General features: G+C 42.6%; 1 protein-coding gene across 19 annotated transcripts in view; it reads left to right on the top strand.

The window, feature by feature from the left end:
- LOC144583006 (protocadherin gamma-C5-like) overlaps positions 1-24979 on the top strand; it is a 268787-nt gene that overhangs the window by 184948 nt on the left and 58860 nt on the right. For 2 of the 19 annotated variants that reach the window (XM_020799203.3, XM_078392476.1), the window contains exon 1: positions 2769-6577. The exons of 15 other annotated variants lie outside the window; for them this stretch is intronic. In XM_020799203.3, coding sequence (XP_020654862.3) covers positions 4028-6577 — 2550 coding nt within the window. In that variant the 5' untranslated portion in view covers positions 2769-4027. Of the gene's footprint in view, positions 1-2768; positions 6578-20901; positions 23495-24979 lie in introns of those variants that run through there. 2 more of the 19 variants (XM_078392477.1, XM_020799196.3) reach the window with 2 other exon arrangements.

Here is a 24979-nt window from a genome sequence, read left to right as displayed (position 1 = left end):
CAATGCTGTCGATGTCCTTAATTGATACAATATGAAAAAAAATCAATATTATCATATACAAATATGTGTATGGTACCAATTTGACTGCCTAATTTGTATAACATGCAAATCAGAGTACCCAAGATTCAGAGAACCGGAATATTACAATCCTGCATAAAGGTTGGGAGCAGTATGTGATTCCTCTCTCTTGTACTCCATCGCATATCATGGGTGAATAAATGAACAGCCCTGTAAAGAGGTAATGAGATGGGGATCTTTAATGAAATGAGACATTCACTATGAAACAGCAGTAATCACAAAGGCCTTGAAAGAGGCTTTTGTGGAAGTAAAGGCAGAAGCAAAAATTTCACATTTGGGTATAGGGGGTGTTTAAATGTATATTATGGAGTTTGTTTCTTAGAAATAACTTTGATTTCAGCAACTGTAAGCATTTGTGTGCTCGCTTTTCATTTACCCACATTTACCTAGATGGCCTCTGCTTGTTTTTCTCTCACAAAGGTGTGTTCTCTCCTCACTGCCACCAGTGAATTACTTAAATCCACAATATACTGTAAATGACGTATGTCAGAACACTTTTCTTGTGAACAGAAACAGAACTTATTTATTGAAGTCAAGCGGAATGAGTAATAACAGAATTTTTTCAGATAGTCAGTATAAATCAACAGTTCCCTCAGCACATAGTTCTTTTCGCTTGCAATTTCATTACCACCCTCTCTACCTGTTTTTCTAATCAGCCCTATCTCTCTAAATGACCAATCCTCACTATCTGACTAACCAGTTCTATCTGACTCCTCCTTCTCCCGCCAAGCCTCATGTAGCTGCTGACTCCGCCTTTCCAGCCCTCTCATAGGTTCATGCAAATCAGCTCATGAAAATGAGTGACATGAGTGACATGGGTGGTCACCACAGGGATGTTTAAATGTATGTTGTAGAGTTTGTTTCTTAGAAATAACTTTGATTTCAGCAACTGTAAGCATGTGTGTGCTTGCTTTAATATCATTTCTGCAACATCTGTTGGACTTCTTGAATCAAGGTCAACCCTCACAGCAGTCAGTCTCTTGGGTCCTTTTGGGGAGAAAGGCGGGATAGAAATATGTAAATAAATAAATGAATACATTATATTCCCACTGTGCTTCTCCACACATACGTTGATTCTTTTCTTATGTACCTCCACCTGCAAACAGCTTGTCAATGTTGATAAAAGCTTAAAGTATTCTGCAATTTTGCATTTTCAACATAGTTTATGCAGATTTACATACATGAACTGTATGGTGGCGTCTGGGTGAGAAATGAGAAATCAGTGTTAGGTTTAATGGCAATTATGATATTTTCTGGTGGATTCAGAGTTCTTAGTTATTTGGTGCTTTGTAAGAAGCCTGTGAACAGCAGGAAGAACAAAGGCCATGAGACTGCTTTGGTGAAATAGATGGTGGGAGCAAGAATTTAACATTTGGTTTTGGGGGGGATAATTAATCAAAATGTTTCTTTACATGTACTTGATGGAACATCACATATATACTGTATAGCACTAATTTTTTTCATCTCCTGATAAATATAGTCAAAATGTGACAAGGAAACAATCATTTGTTGTTGTTTAGTCGTTAAGTCGTGTCCGACTCTTCGTGACCCCATGGACCAAAGCACACTGATAGGTTTGGCATCTATGAGGCATAACAGTAGGATTGCCATCTATGAGGCATAAAATCAGATTTGGGAACTAATTATTTCTGCTACTACGAACTCAAGAGATGTAGTCATTTTGCTACCGTGTTTCCCCGAAAATAAGACAGTGTCGTATATTAACTTTTGCTCCAAAATTAGGACTCATTTTCAGGGGTTGTTTTGGTTTTTTCACGTACAACAATCTACATTTATTCATGTCATCAGGTTGCTGCACAATGGTGGAGGACAGGTTACACTTAATTGGGGCTTATTTGGGGGGTAAGACTTATACTATGAGCATCCTGAAAAATCATACTAGGGCTTATTTTCAGGTTAGGTCTTATTTTTGGGGAAACAGGATAGATGTGGAAGTGGCAATTAATGGTGTTAGATACACTGAATCAGTGCTAAAAGGATCTCAAAAACACAAAGAAGGAGGTGTTCTAGAACAAGTTCTTCATAGTGTCTGATGGAGGAGATTCAGTAAGGTCTGGTACTACAAAGTGAAACTGTACTTTTGGTTCAAGTGTCCTGCAAGTCTCTTTATATGATAAATGTAATCAAAAATATTCTACAAGATCCTAATGGGTTACTGTGAAAATTACTGGCCTGAGTGAAGGAAACAACAAAGATATAATGTACTCAGGTAAATAATACAGTTTCCCAAATAGTCCATCTCTATTCAGCTGTAGGAGAAATCACTCTTGCTCTTAGATTAAAAAAACTGCCATTGCTATTATTGGTGTGTATGACCATGCTCCTGATCTAGCTACAACTTCTGTCTGCTGCTGGATGGAGATTTCATTAAGAACTTGGTTGCAATACAATCTTGCAATTTTATTCAGAGACCACGGGACCCCATAGATTTCTGCACCCACTGTCTGCAGCTTTGTGACACAAGTAAAAGCTGTCCCTGTTTCTGCAGTCATCATACTACTACTTCTTCATCAGAAACAGGAGCGCTTCTGGACCCATTCCTGTCACTTACATTAGCAAATGACTCTGATTAGAGAGAGAACTCTAGCTAACTTAATCATTATTTTAGATCCAGTAAGTGTTTTCTAAAATTATTCTGAATCCTGTGCTCCTCCAAAGAATTGGAATATAGCTGCCATTTGCTCCTCTGAATCTGGTTACCTGGTCCCTTAAGACGTGGCTGTGGATGTGGAACCTGGGATACATGTACACAAATGTATGCTTCACCCAAGGCTACTTTCCTCTTAAACTCTCAGAAATTCAGCTGTCATGTCATGAAGAAGTTGGGAACATTGAGTGGGATCTGGTTCCCATGTACTCTTTTCTTCCCACTGAAGAGGTAAATGTACTGATGTGATAACAAAATTTCTGCACAAACCCCAGAGGCAGCAGAGTTGGATAATTACAGCTGGTTTAGAAATATAGTGAATAATTTGGTATTAGTAATAGTAAAGGTTTCTCATTTGAAACATAGGCACTACTTTTTGTAAACATTCAGTTTGTTTCTTGAGATGATCAGATGTACCATCGTTTAATTTAGAAGGATAAATTATCATCAAAGCAATTTGTAGCAAAAACCAAACATCAGAACAAAATACAGAAATGAAAGATCTATCTCTGGCATGTATTGCCCAACTTCCCCCAAAAGAAAAAGACTTTAATCCAGGACAAGTATTGCATACTTTCAGACTAAAAGTCTCTGCTGCACGATTTCTCACCTCAATCATATATTTCATGGACATTTTTAGTATTATATTCCCAAACCAATTGTAATTATCCAGCTCTGCTGCCCCTGGGATTATTTGTGCAGAAAATCTGTAATTACATCAGCACAATTCCCTGTTCAGTGAGAAGAACCTTTAAAATGCATTTATTTAAAATGAATAAACCCCCGCTCTCCCCCCCCCCCGGCATTTCATTTGCCAAATCCCCAGGCCATTATAAAGTTTTGTTATGGTGGGAAACTGTGTTATGAAAAATACCCTCTTTTTTCAAAGAACTTCCAAACCTTGGGAGTGAGGATAGACTAAATCAGGGGAATGTTGTGGAATGTTTGAGAAGATTTCTTATATTCACTGTATGCCTGCTCAGCCCCATATACACTGTCTTTACTGAAGAGGGAAATGCATAAATTTGAAATAACAACATCACACACTGTTTCCATCTAGTGAAAACATTTGCTGTTCATATGTTGAACTCTATATTGGTCCGAGAGATGCTCTTGCAGTTTTCCGTCTGAGACTGTGAGTGCCGCTGTTGGCCAGAGTGGGATGGGGATGGTAAGAAGGGATCCATTCACTTTTCCTGTGATGTAACAATTACTGAGTTAAGTTCTGCAAATCTGATAGGAGGCAAACCCGAGGGATAGCAATATAACAACCAACCAAAAATGGAGTTATTCCTATTAAAGCTGTATCGAAGAATGATGTGTGGTCCTGACAAGAACTTCTTGCAGCATGAGAGAAACTTAAAAACACAAATCAGAAAAAAGGAGAAGATGCAAACAAAGAAGCCGAGGAAATGGATGATCACACCGAGATGGAACAACCGGCCACTCGGGCGGCAAGTACAGCTTTCCTTGTTACTCTCTTTGTTCTGCCTGGCCCTGTCAGAAGAGATTTCGTATTCAATTCCTGAGGAAAGGGAGAAGGGCTTTCTTGTGGGGCCTCTTGCCAAAGATTTGGGTCTGAACAAGAGAGACTTAGTGAAGAGGAAGCTCCGTCTTGTTTCTGCAGCTAATGCACAGTTTTTTGCTGTGAATGAGGAACATGGAGACTTCTATGTGAGAGACAGAATAGATCGAGAAGAAATCTGTGGAAAATCTCCACACTGCGTTCTTACCTTTGAAATTGTGCTTGAAAATCCTTTGAATGTTTTTCATGTAAGTGTTGCCATAGAAGATATTAATGACAATGCACCACAATTTTTGAAAGATCATATCAAGCTCGAAATAAGTGAATCCAGCTTGATTGGAGCCATCTTTCCTCTTGGAAGTGCTGAAGATCCTGATGTTGGGATAAATTCTCTCCAGAACTACCAGCTCAGCCCTAGTCAGTACTTCACCTTAGATGTTAAAGAGAGCCCAGATGGAAATAAATACCCAATTCTAATGCAAAGAAAACTACTGGATCGGGAAAATGAGAACAGCCTGCACCTGATCCTTACAGGTCTGGATGGTGGAGATCCACTCAAAACTGGAACAGCCCATATATGGATTAATATTACTGATGCTAATGACAACCCACCAGTTTTCACTCAGGAAGTGTATAAAGCCAGCCTAAAAGAGAATACCCCCAAAGGAACTTTAGTGATACAGGTGAAAGCCACTGATGCAGATGATGGATCTAATGCACAGATCAGCTACAGATTCAGCAATATTCCTATGAAAGCTAGCCTAAAATTTGTCCTGGATCCAGAAGATGGGGTGATTTCAATTAGAGAAGCTTTGGACTTTGAAGAGTCTAGAAGCTATATGATGTTGGTGGAAGCCAAAGATGGAGGTGGACTATTGGCACATTGTAAAGTTGAGGTTGATGTCCTTGATGAGAATGACAATGCTCCAGAGATTTTGTTAACATCTGTTTTTAGTCCAGTTCCTGAGGATGCACCGTCAGGATCTGTGATTGCTTTGATCAATGTGGCTGATAAAGATCAAGGAGAAAGTGGAAAGATTGCTTGCTATTTACAAGGTAATATGCCTTTTAAAATTATGTCCTCATCTAACAGTTACTACAAGCTCGTCACAGATGGTCCCTTGGACAGAGAAAAAGCCTCTGAGTATAATATCACAATCATAGCTACTGACAAAGGCATCCCATCTCTTTCCACAGAAAAAAGCATCTCACTGCAGATTTCAGATATCAATGACAATTGCCCTGCTTTTGAGGAATCTATCTATAATGTCTTTGTGTCTGAAAATAATCCATCAGGTGCGTCCATTTTCATGGTCAAAGCTCCTGACCCAGATCTGGGCCTCAATGCACGTGTCACCTATTCTATCCTCAATAGCAACATTGAGGGGCTGCCCCTCTCGTCATATGCCTCCATTAACTCAGAGACAGGAGTAATCTATGCACAGCGGTCCTTTGACTATGAGCAATTCCGGGAGTTTCAGATTCAAGTGAAAGCCCAAGATGCCGGCTCTCCCTCTCTTAGTAGCAATTCCACAGTGCGGGTATTCATTTTGGATCAGAATGATAACAGCCCTCGGATCCTGTATCCCTTTTCAGCTGCTGATGGCTCTGCTTTGTTTGAGATGGTTCCTCGATCTGCTGAGCCAGGTTATCTCGTGACCAAGATAGTGGCCGTGGATGCTGATTCTGGACACAATGCCTGGCTCTCCTATCATCAGCTTCAGGCCATTCAGCCAGCACTCTTCACCATTGGGCTTCACACTGGAGAGGTCAAGATAATGCGGGCCTTTGGAGAAAGAGATGCCATGAAACAAAAGGTGGCCATTTTGGTGAAGGATAACGGAAGCCCTCCTCTGTCAGCCAGTGTAACACTAAGTCTGGTATTTGCCGAGAACTTCCAAGAGGCCCTTCCAGAGATGAGCAAATCACCCAATGCCTCTGAGTATCAGTCTGATATGAATACTGCTTTGGTTATAGCCTTAGTTTTAGTTTCATTTCTGTTCCTTTTTACTGCCGTAATAGTTTTAGTACTCAGATGTCGAAGACAGAGGACTCCAACAGTGTTTAGGTCATATCATACTGAATTATATTCTAGCCTGGGACACAAATTTTCTTGCAATTACAGTAATGGGACATTGCCATTGCCATATTCATATGAAGTATGCTTGGCATCCACGAAGTCGGATCACAATGACTATCCCTTCCTGAAAACAAATCAGTTAGCAGTCACAGATACTACGACAGATGATTCTGGAATTGGGAATGAGTCAGTGGATGAAAATCTCAGCTCTGAGAACAAGACACAGGTGAGAACCACAGGAGGACTGTAATATTTCTCTGCTGTAGCTTGCTTGCTTAGAATGAAGGTCCTATGTTTAATTTTGGAAAAAAAAATAAGTTGGCACTTTTAAGACCCATAATATATTCTTTTGCATGTGTATGGTATAACTTTTTCCACAAAGTGGTATGCTTTTTGGGAGCCTAGTTGTCTTGAACTTTAATTGTGTGAACAAAATTATGCATCCAAGAAAAAAAAAACCTTCTTAGAGTCTTCGTTCTTCACAGATGAATTGGGCAACCATTCTATCAAGAATTGCCTTGTCACTGCATGCAATTAATAGTTATGTTACGTCTGCCATCTGCTGATCAGATATTATACTACTCTCTTGAGTTTAGAGGGGGACATATTCCCCTGCTCTTGCTGTGTTCCTTATTAAATCATGTTTGTTTAGTTTCTGTTACAACTGGTAATAACTTCATAACAATTATCTAGTAAAAGAAAGCAATATTTACTTTAGGCTGATTTAAAAAGTGTGTATGGAGAGAGGGGGAAAATTAACCTTTGCTGGTCAAAATCAAGGATTTTAAATATCATTGATTTCAGTGGGAGAGGTCTGGCCAAAGTTCTAATCATAAGCCCCTTATAACACAATGGGTTTACTTTTGCATAATTACATAGTTTTGTTATTGGTGTTGGTGTTGCTATGTGCCATCAAGTTGCCTACGACTCACGGTGACCATATGAATGAGAAATGTCCAGAATGTCCTGAGCTGAGCTCTTGCAAACTTAGGGAGTCCGTCCATCTCATAATTACATAACAGTGCATAATTTTCCAAGCAAAACTAAAGGAACTTTGTGTGGCTCTTGGGCTGCAACTTCAAGCAGCTCCAGCCACCATACACATCTGTGAAGGACGTTGGACTCTGTAGTTTGCCTAACCACTGGCAATGGTGCGGCTAAAAAGTATTGTAAATAAATAAAAATAAAATAAATAAATAAATAAATAACCCTGCTCTACCTCTTAGTGTAGTGCATTTAAATGTTTGCATAAATAAATGACTGGAAAACAGAAAACAAACAAATGTATTTTAAAAAAAAAGATTCCTGAAGGAAGAGTGCTCTCAGAAAGTGACATGTGGTATTTAGATTTAAGAGTGGTTTATAAAGATAATGTAATCACCCGAGTTTCACCTTGGGACTGCTTCTCGAACGGTTCAGAATCCTGTTGTACAGTTGCACAAAAGATATAACCTATTTATTTAAAATATCTTTACCCTGCCTTTCTCCTTAAAAAGGACCCAAGGTGGTTTACAGCAGTTAAAGGACAATATTTAAAAGCTAAAAACAGTGAGTATACAAATATTTTAAAAATAATTAAACAAATATTATATTTGAAATGGTTAAGTAAAACCAATACGAAAAACACATTTAAAAACAACAGAGCACAAAAATCCATTTTAAAACAACCCTCTCAGGCACCCAGTCACTAAGGAAAAGCCTTCCTGAAGGCTTTTTACCTGCTTGTGGAAAGACAATAAAGATGGGGCTAGTCTGGCTTCCCATGGGAGGGAGTTTCCCAGTCTGGGAGCAGCGACAGAGAAGGCCCCCTCTCCTATGTCCCGACCAAGCATGCCTGTGAGGATGGTGGGACCAAGAGAAAGGCCTCACCTGATTATCTTAATTCCAAGACAGAGGGATAGAGGGAGATGAGATCTGTTGGACCTATACAGTCAAATCGCTATGTTAATAAATCTTCATAGACATTAGTACAGAGATTTCTTAACTTCGGACCTAATGACATTTCAATTGTTTCAATTACCTATTTCATTTATACCAATACAGTGGTGCCTCACTAGACAGTTACCCCGCATGACAGTTTTTTCGCTAGACATTGAGTTTTTGCAATCGCTATAGCAATTCGCAAAACAGTGATTCCTATGGGGGAATTTCGCTGGACAATGTTTGGTCCCTGCTTCACAAACCGATTTTCGCTAGATGACAATTTTGACAACTTCCTCTGTGCTCGCAAAACAGGGACCTAAGCTTCGCAAGACAGCTATTTAAACAGCTGATCGGCAGTTCGCAAAGCAGCTTTCCTATGGCCGATCTTCGCTAGACAATGACAACTGTTCCCCATTGGAACACATTAAACAGGTTTCAATGCATTCCAATGGGGAAATGCTTTTCGCTAGACAATGATTTCACTAAACAGCTATTTCAGTGAAACGGATTATCATCGTCTAGCGAGGCACCACTGTATTTATTTATACTCACATGGTTTATAAACCACTGGGTGCATTGACACAGCTCTCTTTTCTTGTGACACATTTCTTGAATTTTCAAGTTTTTGTAGGCTGCACATGCCATCCCAATGAAATAAATTCATTTTCCATCATGTTTTAGGAGCACAAAGCTCTAAAATTTCTTTAACATTTTTGGTAAAAAATATGTAAATGATATTACTTAAAGCAGCATCCAAATTCATGTGGAAAACTTTAGAAGGCAATATTGGAAGATGTTTCGTAACACAAGGTTTCCCTTAGCAGTTCTTCAGTTTTAGAGTGCTTTGTTTCTCAAAGGACACTAGATGGGGTGTTTCTCCACATTGACAAGGGAAGGGATTTGCTGAGATGAATGTTACAATGAAGTGGTGTTGTGGTGAACTCTTGGAGGAGAGAATACTGATACATCACTTAGCATTGAAAAAAATAAAATAAAAGGGGGAAAAGCGTGGTGGCCATACAGTGCCCACAGCACCAAAAACAGAAGTGGATGAAAAGTAAATTGACAGCAACATTCACACATGCCAAACTGATGTGAATAGATGTGAACAGGGATCGGATCATTTTAAAAAGCTCATGCCAGCAAAGTTGAAGAAAATTGATTGGTTGGCCAAATGAATCAATTTTATCCATGTGTCAAGTGAATGGAAATTTATAAAATGATTTAAATAACAGCAGAATTTATATAACTGTGGTTCATATGGTCCATGGGGTTGTGCCCTTTGGTAATTTGCCTCTAAAACTTACAGCTTTTGTATAACTGTGCAGCAGAATTTTGGCCACTGTATAGTAGGTACAGATCATGGAGAGAAATGAGGTGCTCTTTCAAAATATTGTGCTTACCCCACCCCCAGCCAAGTCATCTGCTATCCATGCTACATACCACATGCATTAGTGCATGTCAACTACGAGGAAATTTAGTACCTATTTAGATATTTTGCTATCTATGGAAGAAAATCTCCCAAAGAGACTCAGTTATATCTATTGTTGTATAGTCATTAAGTCGTGTCCGACTCTTCGTGACCCCATGGACCAGAGCACGCTAGGCCCTCATGCCTTCCACTGCCTCCCAGAGTTTGGTCAAATTCATGTTGATAGCTTCGATGACACTGTCCAGCCATCTGTCATCCCTTTCTCCTCTTGCCTTCACACTTTCCCAACATCAGAGTCTTTTCCAGGGAGTCTTCACTTCTCATGAGATTGCCAAAGTATTGGAACTTCAGCTTCAGGATCTGTCCTTCCAGTGAGCACTCAGGCTTGATTTCCTTAAGAATGGATACATTTGTTCTCCTTGCAGTCCAGGGGACTCTCAAGAGCCTCCTCCAGCACCACAATTCAAAAGCATCAATTCTTTGGCTTTGGCAGTCGGTCTTTTTTATGGTTCAACTCTCACTTCTATACATTACTACTGGAAAAAACATAGGATTTTGAGCATAACCGTGCTAGCATGTGAAATGAGTGTCATTGTACGGTAGTTGGAGCATTCTTTGGCATTCCTCTGACCACTGCTGAGTTTTCCAAACTTGCTGGCATATTGAGTGTAGCACCTTAACAGTGTCATCTTTTAATATTTTAAATAGTTCCACTGGAATGCCATCTTCGCCTTGTTGTTAGCCATGCTTTCTGAGGCCCACCTGACTTCACTCTCCAGAATGTCTGGCTCAAGGTCAGCAACCACACTGTCTGGGTTGTCCGGGACATCCAGAACTTTCTGGTATAATTACTCTGTGTATTCTTGCCACCTCTTCTTTATGTGTTCTGCTTCCGTGATGTCCCTACCATTTTTGTCCTTTATCATGTCCATCTTTGCACAAAATGGTCCTTTAATAGCTTCAATTTTCTTGAACAGATCTCTGGTTTTTCCCTTTCTATTATTTTCCTCTATATCTTTGCACTGTTCATTTAAGAAGGCCCTCTTGTCTCTCCTTGCTATTCTTTGGAAGTCTGCATTCCATTTTCTGTAACTTTCCCTATCTCCCTTGCATTTTGTTTCTCTTCTTTTCTCTGCTATTTGTAAGGCCTTGTTGGACAGCCACTTTGCTTTCTTGCATTTCCTTTTCTTTGGGATGGTTTTCGTTGCTGCCTTCTGTACAATGGTACAAGCTTCCATCCATCATCCATAAATAAATAAATAAATAAATAGTTCTTCAGGCACTCTGTCCACCAAATCTAGTTCCTTAAATGTGTTGTTCACTTCCACTGTGTATTCATAAGGGATTTGGTTTAGATTATGCCTGAGTAGCCCAGTGGTTTTCCCTACTTTCTTCAGTTTAAGCTTGAGTTTTGCTATAAAAAGCTGATGATCAGAGCCACAATCAGCTCCAGGTCTTGTATTCGCTGACTGTATAGAGCTTCTCCATCTTTGGCTGCAGAGAACATAATCAATCTGATTTCGGTATTGCCCGTCTGGTGATGTCCATGTGTAGAGTTGCCTCTTGTGTTGTTGGAAAAGAGTGTTTGTGATGACCAGCTTGTTCTCTTGACAAAACTCTATTAGCCTTTGCCCTGCTTTGTTTTGAACTCCAAGGCCAAACTTATCTGTTGTTCCTTTTATCTCTTGACTCCCTACTTTAGCATTCCAGTCCCCTATAATGACAAGAGCACCTTTCTTTCATGTCAGTTCTAGAAGGTGTTGTAAGTCTTCATAGTTTCAGTCAGTTTCAGTCTCTTCAGCATTGGTGGTTGGTGCATAAACTTGGATTACTGTTATGTTGAAAGTCTGCCTTGGGTTCATACTGAAATCATTCTATCATTTTTGAGATTGTATCCCAGTACAGCTTTTCCCACTCTTCTGTTGACTATGAGGGCTACTCCATTTCTTCTATGGGATTCTTGCCCACAATAGTAGATATGACAATCATCTAAATTTAATTCACCCATTCCCGTCCATTTTAGTTCACTGACGTCCAGGATGTCAATGTTTATTCTTGCCATCTCCTGTTGGATCACATCCAGCTTACCAAGGTTCATAGATCTTATATTCCAGGTTCCTATGCAGTATTTTTCTTTCCAGCATCGGACTTCCAGGTGCATCCGCAGCTGAGCATCCTTTTGGCTTTGGCCCAACCACTTCATTAGCTCTGGAGCTACTTCTACTTGTCCTCCGCTCTTCCTCAGTAGCATGTTGGACGCCTTCTGACCTGAAAGGCTCATCTTCCAGCGCCATGGGTGTCCCTGCACGTCATAGCCCATAGCTTCTCTGAATTACTCAAGCCCCTTTGCCACAACAAGGCAGCAATCCGTGAAGGGGAGTTTGTTCGTTTAGTCATTTAATTGTGCCCGACTCTTCGTGACCCCATGGACCAGAGCACACCAGGCCCTCCTATCCTCCACTGCCCCCCGGAGTTGTGTCAGGTTCATGTTGGTTTCTTCGCAGACACTGTCCAGCCATCTCATCCTTGGTCGTCCCCTTCTCCTCTTGCCGTCGCACTTTCCTAACATCAAGGTTTTTTCCAAGGAGTCTTCTCTTATGAGATGGCCAAAGTACTGGAGCCTCAGCTTCAGGATCTGTCCTTCCAGTGAGCACTCAGGGTTGATTTCCTTTAGAATTGATAGGTTTGTTCTCCTTGCAGTCCAGGGGATTCTCAAGAGCCTCCTCCAGCACCACAATTCAAAGGCATCAATTTTTTGGCGGTCTGCTTTCTTTATGGTCCAGCTCTCACTTCCATACATCACAGCAGGAAAAACCATAGCTTTGACTATTCGGACTTTCGTTGGCAAGGTTATGTCTCTGCTTTTTAGATGCTGTTGAGGTTTGTCATCGCTTTCCTCTCAAGAAGCAGGCGTCTTTTAATTTCATGGCTGCTGTCTCCATCTGCAGTGATCATGGAGCCCAGGAAGATAAAATCTGACACTGCCTCCATATCTTCCCCTTCTATTTCCCAGGAGGTGATGGGACCAGTGGCCATGATCTTAGTTTTTTGATGTTGAGTTTCAGACCATTTTTTGCACTCTCCTCTTTCACCCTCATTAAGAGGTTCTTTAATTCCTCCTCACTTTCTACCATCAGAGTGGTATCATCTGCATATCTAAGGTTGTTGATATTTCTTCCGGCAATCTTAATTCCGGTTTGGGATTCCTCCAGTCCAGCCTTTCAGATGATGTATTCAGCATATACATTAAATAAACAGGGAGACAATATACAGCCTTGTCACCTTTTTCCCAGTTTTGAACCATATCCAGTTCTAACTGTTGCTTCCTGTCCCACATATAGGTTTCTCAGGAGATAGATAAGGTGGTCAGGCACTCCCATTTCTTTAAGAACTTGCCATAGTTTGCTGTGGTCAACACAGTCAAAGGCTTTTGCATAGTCAATGAAGCAGAAGTAGATATTTTTCTGGAACTCTCTGGCTTTCTCCATAATCCAGCACAGGTTAGCAATTTGGTCTCTAGTTCCTCTGCCTCTTCGGAATCCAGCTTGTACTTCTGGGAGTTCTCGGTCCACATACTGCTGAAGCCTACCTTGGAGGATTTTGAGCATAAACTTGCTAGCATGTGAAATGAGTGCAATTGTACGGTAGTTGGAGTTACATCTATGGTAATCAGTAATTCGCTTGAGACTCTTCTGAATGATACTAATACTAGTATACCAGTATACTAATAGTTACTCCCTGAATTCTCCTTATCATTGCTGGCTTAGAGGCCCCAAGTATACAGTCCTACTTCATAAATGTAACTGTAATGGGTGGGCAATGGAGAATCTAGTTTTTGGTTTGGTTTGGCTTTAAAGATAAAGAAGATTGAAGTAGCATTGATACCACTACACCTCCCACCTTGACTACAGACTAGTCATCATTTACTGACTCCTCCCATGTAGCACTGATATTGCAAAACAATTTCCTTGAACACATTTTTAAAAAATTTTTATTTAGTATAGAAGTCATAAATTTTCAATAGACTGTCTTTGTTGCTGTCTGCTAAAGGTGTCAGGCTTTGAGTCAAGCATCTATAAATTAGAAGAAACAGACTAAAAAAGAAAGCGGTCAATTGTTTCACCCAGCAGAAGGCCCCACCAGCCATACCACAGGAGGGGGCATGCATTATCTAATACATCCCCCACCTGCCATCAGTGACCTTCTGCTTCCTCATGTTAGGTAAATAGGACAATCTATGTAGTAAAGAATGAATAGACATACATCTGTCTTTAAAACGGGCAACATTTGGAAGCCAGTGGAAGAACATATCTGTCTCCCAGAACCCCTGCTACTAACTCCAATGAAATAGTACTGTGTTTTGTTGTGTTTTCTTTAAAACTGCAAGTCATGCATCAGCATGAAATTGCTGGACTAGAATATCAGCACTGTTGTCATAGCATTCAGTTTGGGCTTAGCTGGGTCCACTGGTTTCTTTCAGAGTGCAGGTATGATTGAACAAGCATGGGCTTGTCAAATGTACCTTAACCAGTTACTAATAATATAGATCGCTCAGCATGTTTAAACTGTGAATATTTAAGCTTTGTTGACAGTGTTTTCTCTTTCATTTCATGATGCTTTGGCCTCAATATTTACATTTTTCTCTCTGAATGTATTCATGGGTGGGGGGAAGTTCATTGGTAGATCCCAACTGAAGATGAACATACATCTTCTACTCCTGAGAGACAGCAGATTGGGCCTCTTCCCTTGCATCTTCTCTTGTCTCCCTAGCAACCAACCACATTCCAATTCTAATCCCTCCTTCTTGGTCCTTCCCAAAAAAGGCTCACATGCTAATCACATGTAGAACAGACCTTATAAGCTCTGTAGCCTAAAACAAATCCGGGGGGGGGGGGGATCACATATTGAATAAACACTATGAATATTATTGCTACTAAATCACAATATGGAGACATTCTACCTGACCTAGCACAATAAATTGTATACCAAAAATTGCTGCGCAAACAAAACTCAGGTAACAAATCTAACCCCAGCAAAGTCTGTAAGAGGAAATACAGACAATGCCTGTTAAACTGCTGAATGTCACTTGTTCTACTTTAAAGTTCGATAAATTAGCCGTTCCGTACAAATGAGCCACTTAGCAGCTTTTTAATTTCAAAATTAGCAGAAACTATCCTCAGACCAATCTCTTCTGTACTCTGGCCAAGCTATTGAGCTATTTGCTGAAGTGTTAACAAAAGGCTATGGCCATGGCCCGATAATCTTGTACCTCTTACCTAAAGCCCATTCAGCTCAGCGGGACTTACTTCTGTAATTAGATTTGCACAGCACTGCACTATGCAAACATTGTCCGAGCCCTTAACTGCATAGCTTCCCTTCATCTAATGTATTTGTGTTTACTGGGGGGGGGGGTTGTTGTTGTTTTGCTTTGTTTTAAAGCCACATATTAGCAGACTAGATATAACAATACTGGCTTACTTTGCAGTTATACTCTAAACATGGTTAGTGTGAGCATAACAGCAGTGGGCTGCTTTATAGCAATCAATTGGTATAAAGACATAAATCATTTGTTTGGGAAAGGGAATTTAAAATAAGAAAATTTTCCTTTTTTTTTCTTTGTCAAATAAGAACTGAATTAGAAGGAGCATTAATGCCTATTATTGTTGTTACATATTTTGGGTTAGATATGCTGTTGCTCAACCACAGCTATGTTAACCACTACCACTAGAGATGAGCACAAATCAGAAAAATGGTGATTCATTTTTATTCATAATTTGTCAAGGTCGACGAATCATGAATAACGAATTGTAGGTGATCATGGAATAAAGGGAAGGCAATTAGCCATTAGAGAAAGTGCGAAGAAGTTGACAAGCAGATGTCTGAGCCAGCGGAGCCTCAAGCAATGCCTGGAAAATTCTTTTTATTAATTTAGCATGATTACATAGAATGTTGTGAGAGTTCAGATAGTATACTAGTTACCTAATCGTCACTAGGATTGGCCGGATAAACTCTTTGATCTAGTGCTCTAACTCTAAGCAAAACAGCAAAATGAGAGGTCACCCCGCCTGCTGGAAGCTGCCGCTCTCTGCCAGGACTGTGTGCAGTCACTGAAACAGGAACGCAGCTAACAACCTTGGGCAGAAGTTTCCCACAATGAATTTACAGTTTTTTCTGATGAATCGATGAATCAATTTGTTGATTCATTTTTGCCTTTTAAACCTTATAGAATGCTTCCCAGCACTTAGAGACACTACAATCACAGGGAGGTTTCTCCTGACCCTCCTCTACAGTCTCTCCAATGTTGGTGAAGATTGGGTTTCAGACATCTCAGTTGTACACCCACAAAGTAGGTTCCCCCAGGAACATGCCCTTTAGCAGCTGGCTTAGGAAAAGCCGATCTTCCCCAGACTTGGAGGGATTTTAGAGGAGAGTCAGGGGGAGCTTCTCTGCAATTTTTGTAACTCTAGGTGCCTTGGAGGTATAGCCCAACAAATCAAAAAACACTAAAACTTCATTGATTTGTATTTGTCATGGGCATTGATTTGTACAAATATGAAATGATGTATTAGTGATTTCTGAACAAATTTGGTCATTAATTTTTTAATTCATGCCCATCTCTAACCACCGCCCCCCCCCCAAAAGAAAACCATTTAAAAGTGGAGCAGCTTGATTTTTCACTAAATGTTTTGTCAGTGTTGTACCTGATTATTTTGTCGCATGTACTAGAATGTGCAAGGGCTAGAAACATTGTGCTTTTTTAAATTTGGAAGTTAGAAGTATGGACTAGTTAGCTGCGTCCTTGAAATAGGGTGTTGGGTGCTGCAAACTCCATAGCTCATTACTTAATCTACCAATACATATTCATATCTTCTCCCATCTGTCCTCTCAGGCTTTCTCCATAACCAGCTCTGAATGCCGTCTTGTTAGCCATTAGCTCTCTTCCAATCAATAACTAGCTGAATCCAACTGACTCTTCCCGTCCCTTCTCTGTCTTTTTCACTTCTTCTGGCTCACAGACTAATCATACTCTTTATGGAACTTCTAAGTGGCAATCATCTTTGTTGACCTACTTCTCTCCCCACCCCCAGCTGAAACATAGACAGTTTTTCCCACTAGTCATATTCGAACAGTGAAGAATCTCTTCCATATCAGTCATATCCAACACATCTAAATGTGGCTTATGCCCAATAAACAATAGCAGAGGCTGGTCTATTAAGATACATTATAATATTGTTCAAAAGTCACTTGTACAACAAAAACCACAAAATATACTGTGTCTTCACTAGAACATTCATTGCAAAAAGTTTTATCATGTATCCCTGTCAAAAAGTCACAAATTCACCTTATCAGATTCAGAGCTGTCCCTTTCATAAGGCTAAGGCAATCACATAAGGCAGCTATTTTAATCATCATAAGACAGCAAACTGATAATTAATGAGCTAACTGTTTTGTTTCATTATGTTTTTTTACTACTAGGAAAAGGTAGTACCTTGGGTGCAAAATAACTTTATCAGCCTCAAGTACTAGATGCTTTCTAGGGGCTGGGTGGGCAGGAATGTTTTTGTTTATTTTCCACAGGCATCAGAAATCCTTTGGTCACCATTTTTGGGTGGTTAGCATTGACATCTCTCTAGGCACCCAGTCTGTGCTGAAATTCTACTCCATTATCCGACTGTATTATTCTTTGTCATGTGCTACTCATCCTTACTTCATCTTGCTAATATATCTTGTAAAATCTTCAGTCTAAAGCATGTTGTTAGATGCAAAGACAATCTATGTCAAATAAAAGGTCAGTTAACAGAGAAAGAACTTGGATACATTAATGCCATGTTGGAGCCTTCTTGCATAGTACAGGCACAGTATCGTAAGAAGCAAGATTTCTTCTTCCCCATTAATTTGATGCAGATTTCATGTCCTTTTGGAACAGTTGTTCTCCAAAGGTTTCAGACAGTAACTCTCAGAAACCTCAACCAGTTAGGAGTTTGAAGTGCTGAGGTCGAAAACATCTGGGGGAACAAAGGTTGAGAACTAAAACCCCAGAATACATTTTTATGTCACTGATCAAATTGTATGTGTGTCTTTAGACTGCCCTTAAGATTGCAATCTTATACACACTTATTTGGAGGTAAGTCCTACTGAACTCAGTGGAACTTCTGGATAGTCCCACATTGGATAGCATCATTATGGGAGTATCACACTAGGACTAACATTCAACAGGAACTTTCTTTCATACTTTGAAAGTAATGGTACATATTTGAGACACCAAGCTTCAATAAAATGCAACCTTTCTGTTGTTATCATTTCTCCTAATGGAGACTGTGGACTTTTCCTGCACAAGGATATGGGGCCTAAGGATCAAAGTGGAAAGTGTGTATGTCAAAGATGTCTGCTGTATACAACTGTTTCAGAGTTAATGCTAGTGGCCTTTGAGACAAAATGAGAGAACCAGGATGCTTGTTTTTAAGGAAAACATGGATATAGTAAGCATGGTAGAAACCAAGTAAAAAGTGGAAAAACAATAAGATACAGTCATACTTGGATAGATGTCTTTATAGGAATCATATAAGTCTCATTCTGTGTTTCATAGAGATCACAGCATCAGACAAACTGGAAACATTTTTAAAGGGGCTGACTCATCCATAGATTTGCTGTGGGTGACAATATCAGCCCTTCCTCGAAGTCATTTAATATGGAAAAAACTCCCCCCCCCGAATAAAATTCTCAGAGTAATCTTGAGATGGAGGCATTCAAAGCAGAATATGTTATAATACTTGGCAATTTCCACTACCCTCACACTAACTTGAGGAATTAATGTTCTGTTCATGATCTACACCACCATACTACCAAAAAAGATTACAAAAATGTTCAAGCATTTGCTCGTATGAAAGGAGCAGCATCTCCTACATCCTTCATTCTTTCACTGGCATTCCACTCCACCCAGAAAGAGGCTAAGCAAGCTGAGACTTCTGCCTGGTTACTCACTCCTTCTGAGCTTCTCTAACATGCTCCCAAAAGGAAGGGACAACGTGTTCAAGGGTGTGGGGTGTAGGTTAGGAAAAGAAAAAAACAGTGGCTGGTCCTTGTAACAATCATTTATCTGATACTTCTTGCTGTTCTGTATCAGAAAAAGAACAAAGCAAACAACTGTCATGGGGAAACAGCTATAGACACAGCTGCTGTGAGCACTGGGCAGAGGCCACGCTACTCCCCTATCCACAGGAATAACACAAGCAAGAGGAGCAGCCACTGCTTCCTCCATCCCCCCCTCCCAGTTTCTGAGGAAAAGCTGGGCAGTTGTTGGTTGAAAGGGATAGCCAACAATTCTTCTGATAGCTGGACTAGAGTATGCTTTGATAACCTTCAGGCTGGACTGCTGTTTGCACACCATCTGCGGGCCTGCCTTTGAACATAATTTGTAGTTAATACAGAATGTGGCAGTGATGCTACATATCAGAGACTGGGTGTTATGAGTCTATCAGACCAATGCTACAAAGTTACACCACTTGTCAGTTTTGTTTTGTTCAAGGATACTTGGAAAGCCAGCTGTCTCTGGAGGTGCCTACCTCTACCTTGAGAAACATACTGTGATATTTTGCCATGTGCTTATGTAATGTGGCCCGGCTTACAATGCACTTTAACTTCAAGGTAAAGAGCTATTTTTGTTGCTTTGTTTTAGGCAGTAAAGTGGCCCAATATGGCTCTGTTGTCCTTTCTTGCCAATACCAGGCAATTCCTAATCTGCTCTTCGCTGGGGAAGCATGCAAGCACTACCCTGTTCTGGCCTGTTGCTTACTCTGTCTAGAGATCAGAGAACTGAGAAATGGGTCCCTACTGTTCCCTATAAAGAAATCACAAGCGGATTCTTCCCCCTGTCACGTCCCTTTAAGCGATGCAGCATAGAAAGGGCAGCCCCTTGTCCTTTCACTCATCCCTGCTCTTTCTCTGTAGAGTGTAGGAGCAAAGCCCCTGGCTTTTTGCAGCAGCAGCAGCAGCAGCCGACTGCCTCTGCCTGCTCACCTGTCTCACACGGGATGGTGTGGAGGCCTGAGCTACCTGAGTCTAGTCCCCAACAGGACACCACTCGGAGGGAGGGCTGAGGGGATAAGGAGGCATCACTAGTGGAAAAAGGTGGTGACGTGGGAGCTTCTTGGATGGAGAACCCCTCCCCCCCTTATTATTTTCCAGCTGATGGGGGAAGAGAAAAAGAGAGGTTCCCACTTGGGTTCTTTTCCTTAAAAATAAAACCAGCAGTGCCTCGTATCCTCCCCGCCCCACAATGTCCCTTTAATGTTACGTTTAGCTGCTTCTCAGCTTTTTTTTTTTTTTTTTGGTTACTATTATCATTACTCTGATTTTATTATCAATATCTTCATTGTTTATTCTTTTTTACATACACCATGAGAGGGATTTTTGTTCAAAAGGGAGCACAGGAATGTGTCTAATAAACCGTCTCCTATTTCCCTCGGGAGCCTCTGCCTGTTCCCTCACCCTCTCTGTGTGTGTGTGTGTCTGTCCGTCTGGGCAGCGCCATACGGAGGAAGGGGGGAGTCGAACGCTTCCCACAGACGGGTTTCCGGACGGAGGCTGCTGGTGACCAGCGAGCACTAGGTTGAGACGGTTGCTCCTGACACACGGCAGCCTCCACCCTTCCCTGCTGCCCCCTTCCTTCCCCACAGGGCAGCTCCGGCCCCGGCCTCCGCCTCCCCGAGGCCTCCCCGGAGAGAGTGAGGGCTCCGTCGCCCACCTCTGCCCCCTTGCGCGTGGGCGAGCGCGCGGCCCGCCCCCGCCCCCCCTCCTTCCTCCCTCCCTCGCTCGCTCGCTCCCTCCTGTTCGGCGGCCTGGAAGGGAAACATGCGCGGGCTGGAGCGCGGGGAGAAGGAGAGCCCCCCCCCCACAGCCTCCCCTCCGTAGCCTGGCTGAGGTGCTGCTGAGAGCGAGTCCCCCGGCCTGAGGCGCACCGGGAGGGAGCCTGCCGGGGGTGTTGGGGCCCGGCCGGCAGTAGCAGGCGAGAGCCCGGGGGAGCCCTTCTCCTGCAGTTATTGGCCGGGACTCTACGCGCCGCTGTTGACCCAACGATGCTAGCGCGGGATGCTGTGAGAACTGGGACGTCGCCGAGTTGAGTGCGAGCAGCCGGCGGAGTGGAGTGGAGTGGAGACGAGTCCCGCTCGCGGAGTGCCGGGGAAAGCAATGCCCGACTCAAAAACTCCCTTCAGCAGCCCGGGCCGGGGAGTGGCGGGCTCGCGGCGGCATGAAAGGGCTGCCTGAAAACTTTTAGGGGAAGGGCCCCCCCCCCGCCTCGAAAAACTTTGCCGGGCAAAGGGCTGCCCCCTCCTTCGTGAGATGAACGGCGCTGCTGGAAAGAGCCGAGGGGTCATCACGCAATGGCTGCAAGTCCTGGGGCTGGCGCTCTGGCTCGGGGTCTCGGACTGGGCGGCCGCCTCCATCCGCTACGCGATCCCCGAGGAGATGCCGACGGGTTCTTCGGTGGGGAACGTGGTGGTTGATTTGGGCTTGGACCTCCAGCAGCTGCGGGAGCGAAACCTGCGCGTGATGTCCGGAGGCGGCCGAAAGTACTTCGAGGCGGACCTAAACAGCGGGAAGTTGCTGGTGAACGAGAGGATCGACCGGGAGGAACTTTGCGGGAGGCTGGCGCCCTGCGTCTTGAGCCTTCAGGTCGTGGTGGAGAACCCGCTGGAGTTGTACGGCGTGGCCGTGGAAATCCAGGACATCGACGACAATGACCCGGCTTTCCTAAGCAAGCAGATGAGGCTGGAAATCAGCGAGTCGGTGACACCTGGAGCGCGTTTCCCCTTGGAGAGCGCGCAAGACCCTGATGTGGGAATTAACTCTTTGCAAACCTACCAGCTCAGCTCCAACCAGCACTTCGTGTTAGACGTACAGACGCGAGGGGACGGGACAAAATACGCCGAGCTGGTGCTGGAAAAGGAGCTGGACCGGGAGCAACAGAGGGAGGTTCAGCTCGTCCTGACGGCGCTGGATGGAGGGAACCCTCCTAGGTCCGCTACCTTGCAGGTACTGATCGACGTCCTGGATGCAAATGACAATGTCCCGGTCTTCAACCAGTCCATCTACAGAGCCAGCCTGAAAGAGGACACACCCTTAAACACTCTGGTTGTCAAAACCAGAGCTTTCGACCTGGATGAAGGCCCCAATGGAGAAATTGTTTATTCCTTCAGCAGTCATGCCCCTGCCAGGGTCCGGCAGCTCTTTGCTCTAGATTCTGCTACTGGAGAGTTGAGACTCAAAGGATTGCTGGATTTTGAAGAAACTAAATTTTATGAGATTTCTATCCAGGCAAAAGATAAAGGAGCTAATCCTGCTGTGGCTCATTGCAAAGTGCTGGTAGAGATCATTGATGTGAATGACAACACGCCAGAGATAACGGTGACCTCAGTGTACAGTCCTGTACCTGAAGATGCAGCGCCAGGAACTGTGATTGCATTGCTGAGTGTCACAGATCAGGACTCTGGAGACAATGGTCTGGTCAGTTGCTTTATACCTTCTGGCATCCCTTTTGCTCTCAGCTCTTCCCTTAAAAACTACTACACACTGCAAACTAAAGAACCCTTGGACAGGGAACTTGTCTCTGAGTACAACATCACCATCACTGCTCAGGACACAGGCTTGCCTTCTCTCATGGCGGAAAAGCACATTCTGGTTAAAGTGTCAGATATAAATGACAACCCTCCTAAATTTCCGCAGCCCTCTTATGATGTATATGTAGAAGAAAACAATCTTCCAGGGACTGTGGTTTTCAATATCAGTGCCTCTGACCCAGATCTCAACAGGAATTCTCACCTTTCTTACTCCATTCTGGAGAACCACAAGGCCTTGGGAGATTTGGTGGGTAGATATTTTTCTATTAACCGAGATAATGGTACTATTTATGTCTTAGCACCCTTGGACCATGAGGACGTAATGGAATTTACGTTAGTGGTACATGTCCGTGATGGAGGCATTCCACCCCTTGCCACCAATACCACAGTCAATGTTTTTGTCACAGATCAGAATGACAACCCACCCAGAGTCTTATACCCAAACTCACATAACGGTTCTTTATTTTCTGAAGTAATCTCACCCACAGTGAGCCCTGGATACATGGTCACCAAAATCGTGGCCTGGGATCCAGACGCTGGTTATAATGCCTGGCTTTCCTATGTACTCCTTCAAGCCACTAACCCAGGACTCTTCACCGTGGGGCTGCATTCTGGGGAGATAAGCACAGCTCGTCCTTTGGAGGAGGAAGATTCTCAGAAGCAAACCTTAGTTATCTTAATAAAAGACAATGGGGAACCTGCCTTGTCTTCTACTGTGACTCTCACTATAACAGTAGCAGAGACGTCTAGAGAGATGCTGACAGACCTCACAGCTGTGTCTGCTACTCCCCAAACAAAGAAGCATCTGACATTCTATTTAATCCTTGCTGTCATCTTGATCTCAGTGACCTTCTTTGTTACATTGGTTGGGGTGGGCATTTATAAGTTCTACAAATGGAGGCAATCTAAGGATATATTCAAGGCCTCCAGGAGTTCGCTTTATAGAACACCGGGGCCTTTCAACCATATAGATACCGTGCGGAGTGGATTTACTCCTCCAAACTTCTACCAGCAAGTCCTCACCACTGACTCTCGCCAGAGTGACCTCCTGTACAAAATGCCCTTTGCTCCCAGTCCTATGGGGAGTCGTCAGAGTACTATCACAAGGTGTGATCCAGCAATATATAACCAGATGATAAGCACAAATAGCAGACTTCGAGTGCCATCAGAGGTAATGTATGTTTTTTGTCCTTTTCTGGTAAAGTCTGAAAGCTCATTTGAGTATGACTAATTTTTTTCTCTCTCCTGAAATTATGACAGTTAGGTTTGGGATTTGCAGAATTTATGGACTATAAATCCCATACTTCTCCATTCTGGAAGTTCCAACTGACCTGTAGAAACCTACAGGTACCCAAGTTTGGCGCACCTGCAAAAAAGGCCTAAGGTGGAAGGCTTTGTGGCCTAGCTAGGCCTAGCTCAACCTAGCTTCCTGTTCAGTACCTAGCAGTTTCTCAACAGGAAATTAGACAGAGCTGGGCCTAGCTAGGCTTCAAAACATTCCAGTTTAGGCTTCTCTCACAGGTAAACCACATTTAGGTATCTGTATGTCAGGTGGAACTCCAAGAATGGAGAAGTATGGTATCTGTAGTCCAGAAAATACAAAAATCCCATGCCAAGTGACAGTTCCTGTACTAAGTGTTCTTTTTTCTGTTTTAAGTCTGCAACTAGTGATATGTAGTTTAACAACATCATTAAGAGCAACTCTATCAGTACTTCAATTCCAATTTCACTCCTTAACTTTCCTGTAGTTTTTCCTTCCTACATTATGTTGTGCATTTATAGAATCATGGAATTAAAGAATAATGGAGTTGGAAGAGGCCTATAAGGCCAATGAGTCCAGCCCCCTGCTCAATGCAGGAATCCAAATCAAAGTGTTTATGGTGGTTGGTTGTCTGATTTTCTCTTGAATGCTTCTAGCATTGGAGCACTCACTACCTCCCTAATTGGTTCTATAGTTGTACTGTTGTAACAGTTAGGAAGTTTTTCCTGATATTCAATAAAAATCTGGCTTCCTGTATAACCTGAACCATTATTATGTGCCCTGCACTCTGCGATGGTTGAGAACAGATTCTGCCCCTCGTCTGTATGACTGTCTTTCAAGTATTTGAAGAGCGCTATCACATTGTTCTTTGCCAAGTCACATCATTGTGAACTACAGTGGTGCCCCGCATAGCGACGTTAATCCGTTCCAGGATTAACGTCACTATCCGGAAACATCGCTATACGGAATGTAAAACCTCATAGGAACGCATTAAACAGAGTTTAATGTGTTCCTATGGGGCGAAAACTCACCGGTAAGCGAAGATTCCCCATCCGGCCACCATTTTCGCCGCCTCAGTAAGCGAGGACAGGGCGCGAAAACGGAGTGGGCGGCCATTTTATTCTTCCGGCGGCCATTTTGGAACAGCGGTCAGCTGTTTTTAGAACATCGCAATGCGAAGATCGGTAAGCAAAACGCGTACCGATCATCGCAATGCGATTTTTGCCCATTGGAATCATCACAATGCAATCGCATTAGCAATTGCAAAAAACGCGTCTCTGTGCGGATTCGTCGTTAAACGGTGCGCTCGTTAAGCGAGGCACCACTGTACTTGGGTGATCTACAATTATTGAGTTGTTTGGACAAGCCTCTAATGAATTTCACTCTCGAATTGGC

The sequence above is a fragment of the Pogona vitticeps genome, chromosome 4 (assembly GCF_051106095.1).
Source record: "Pogona vitticeps strain Pit_001003342236 chromosome 4, PviZW2.1, whole genome shotgun sequence".
Classification (NCBI taxonomy): Eukaryota; Metazoa; Chordata; class Lepidosauria; order Squamata; family Agamidae; genus Pogona; species Pogona vitticeps.
Note: the sequence above shows the minus strand (reverse complement) of the source record. Positions and strands in the feature narration are given on the sequence as shown.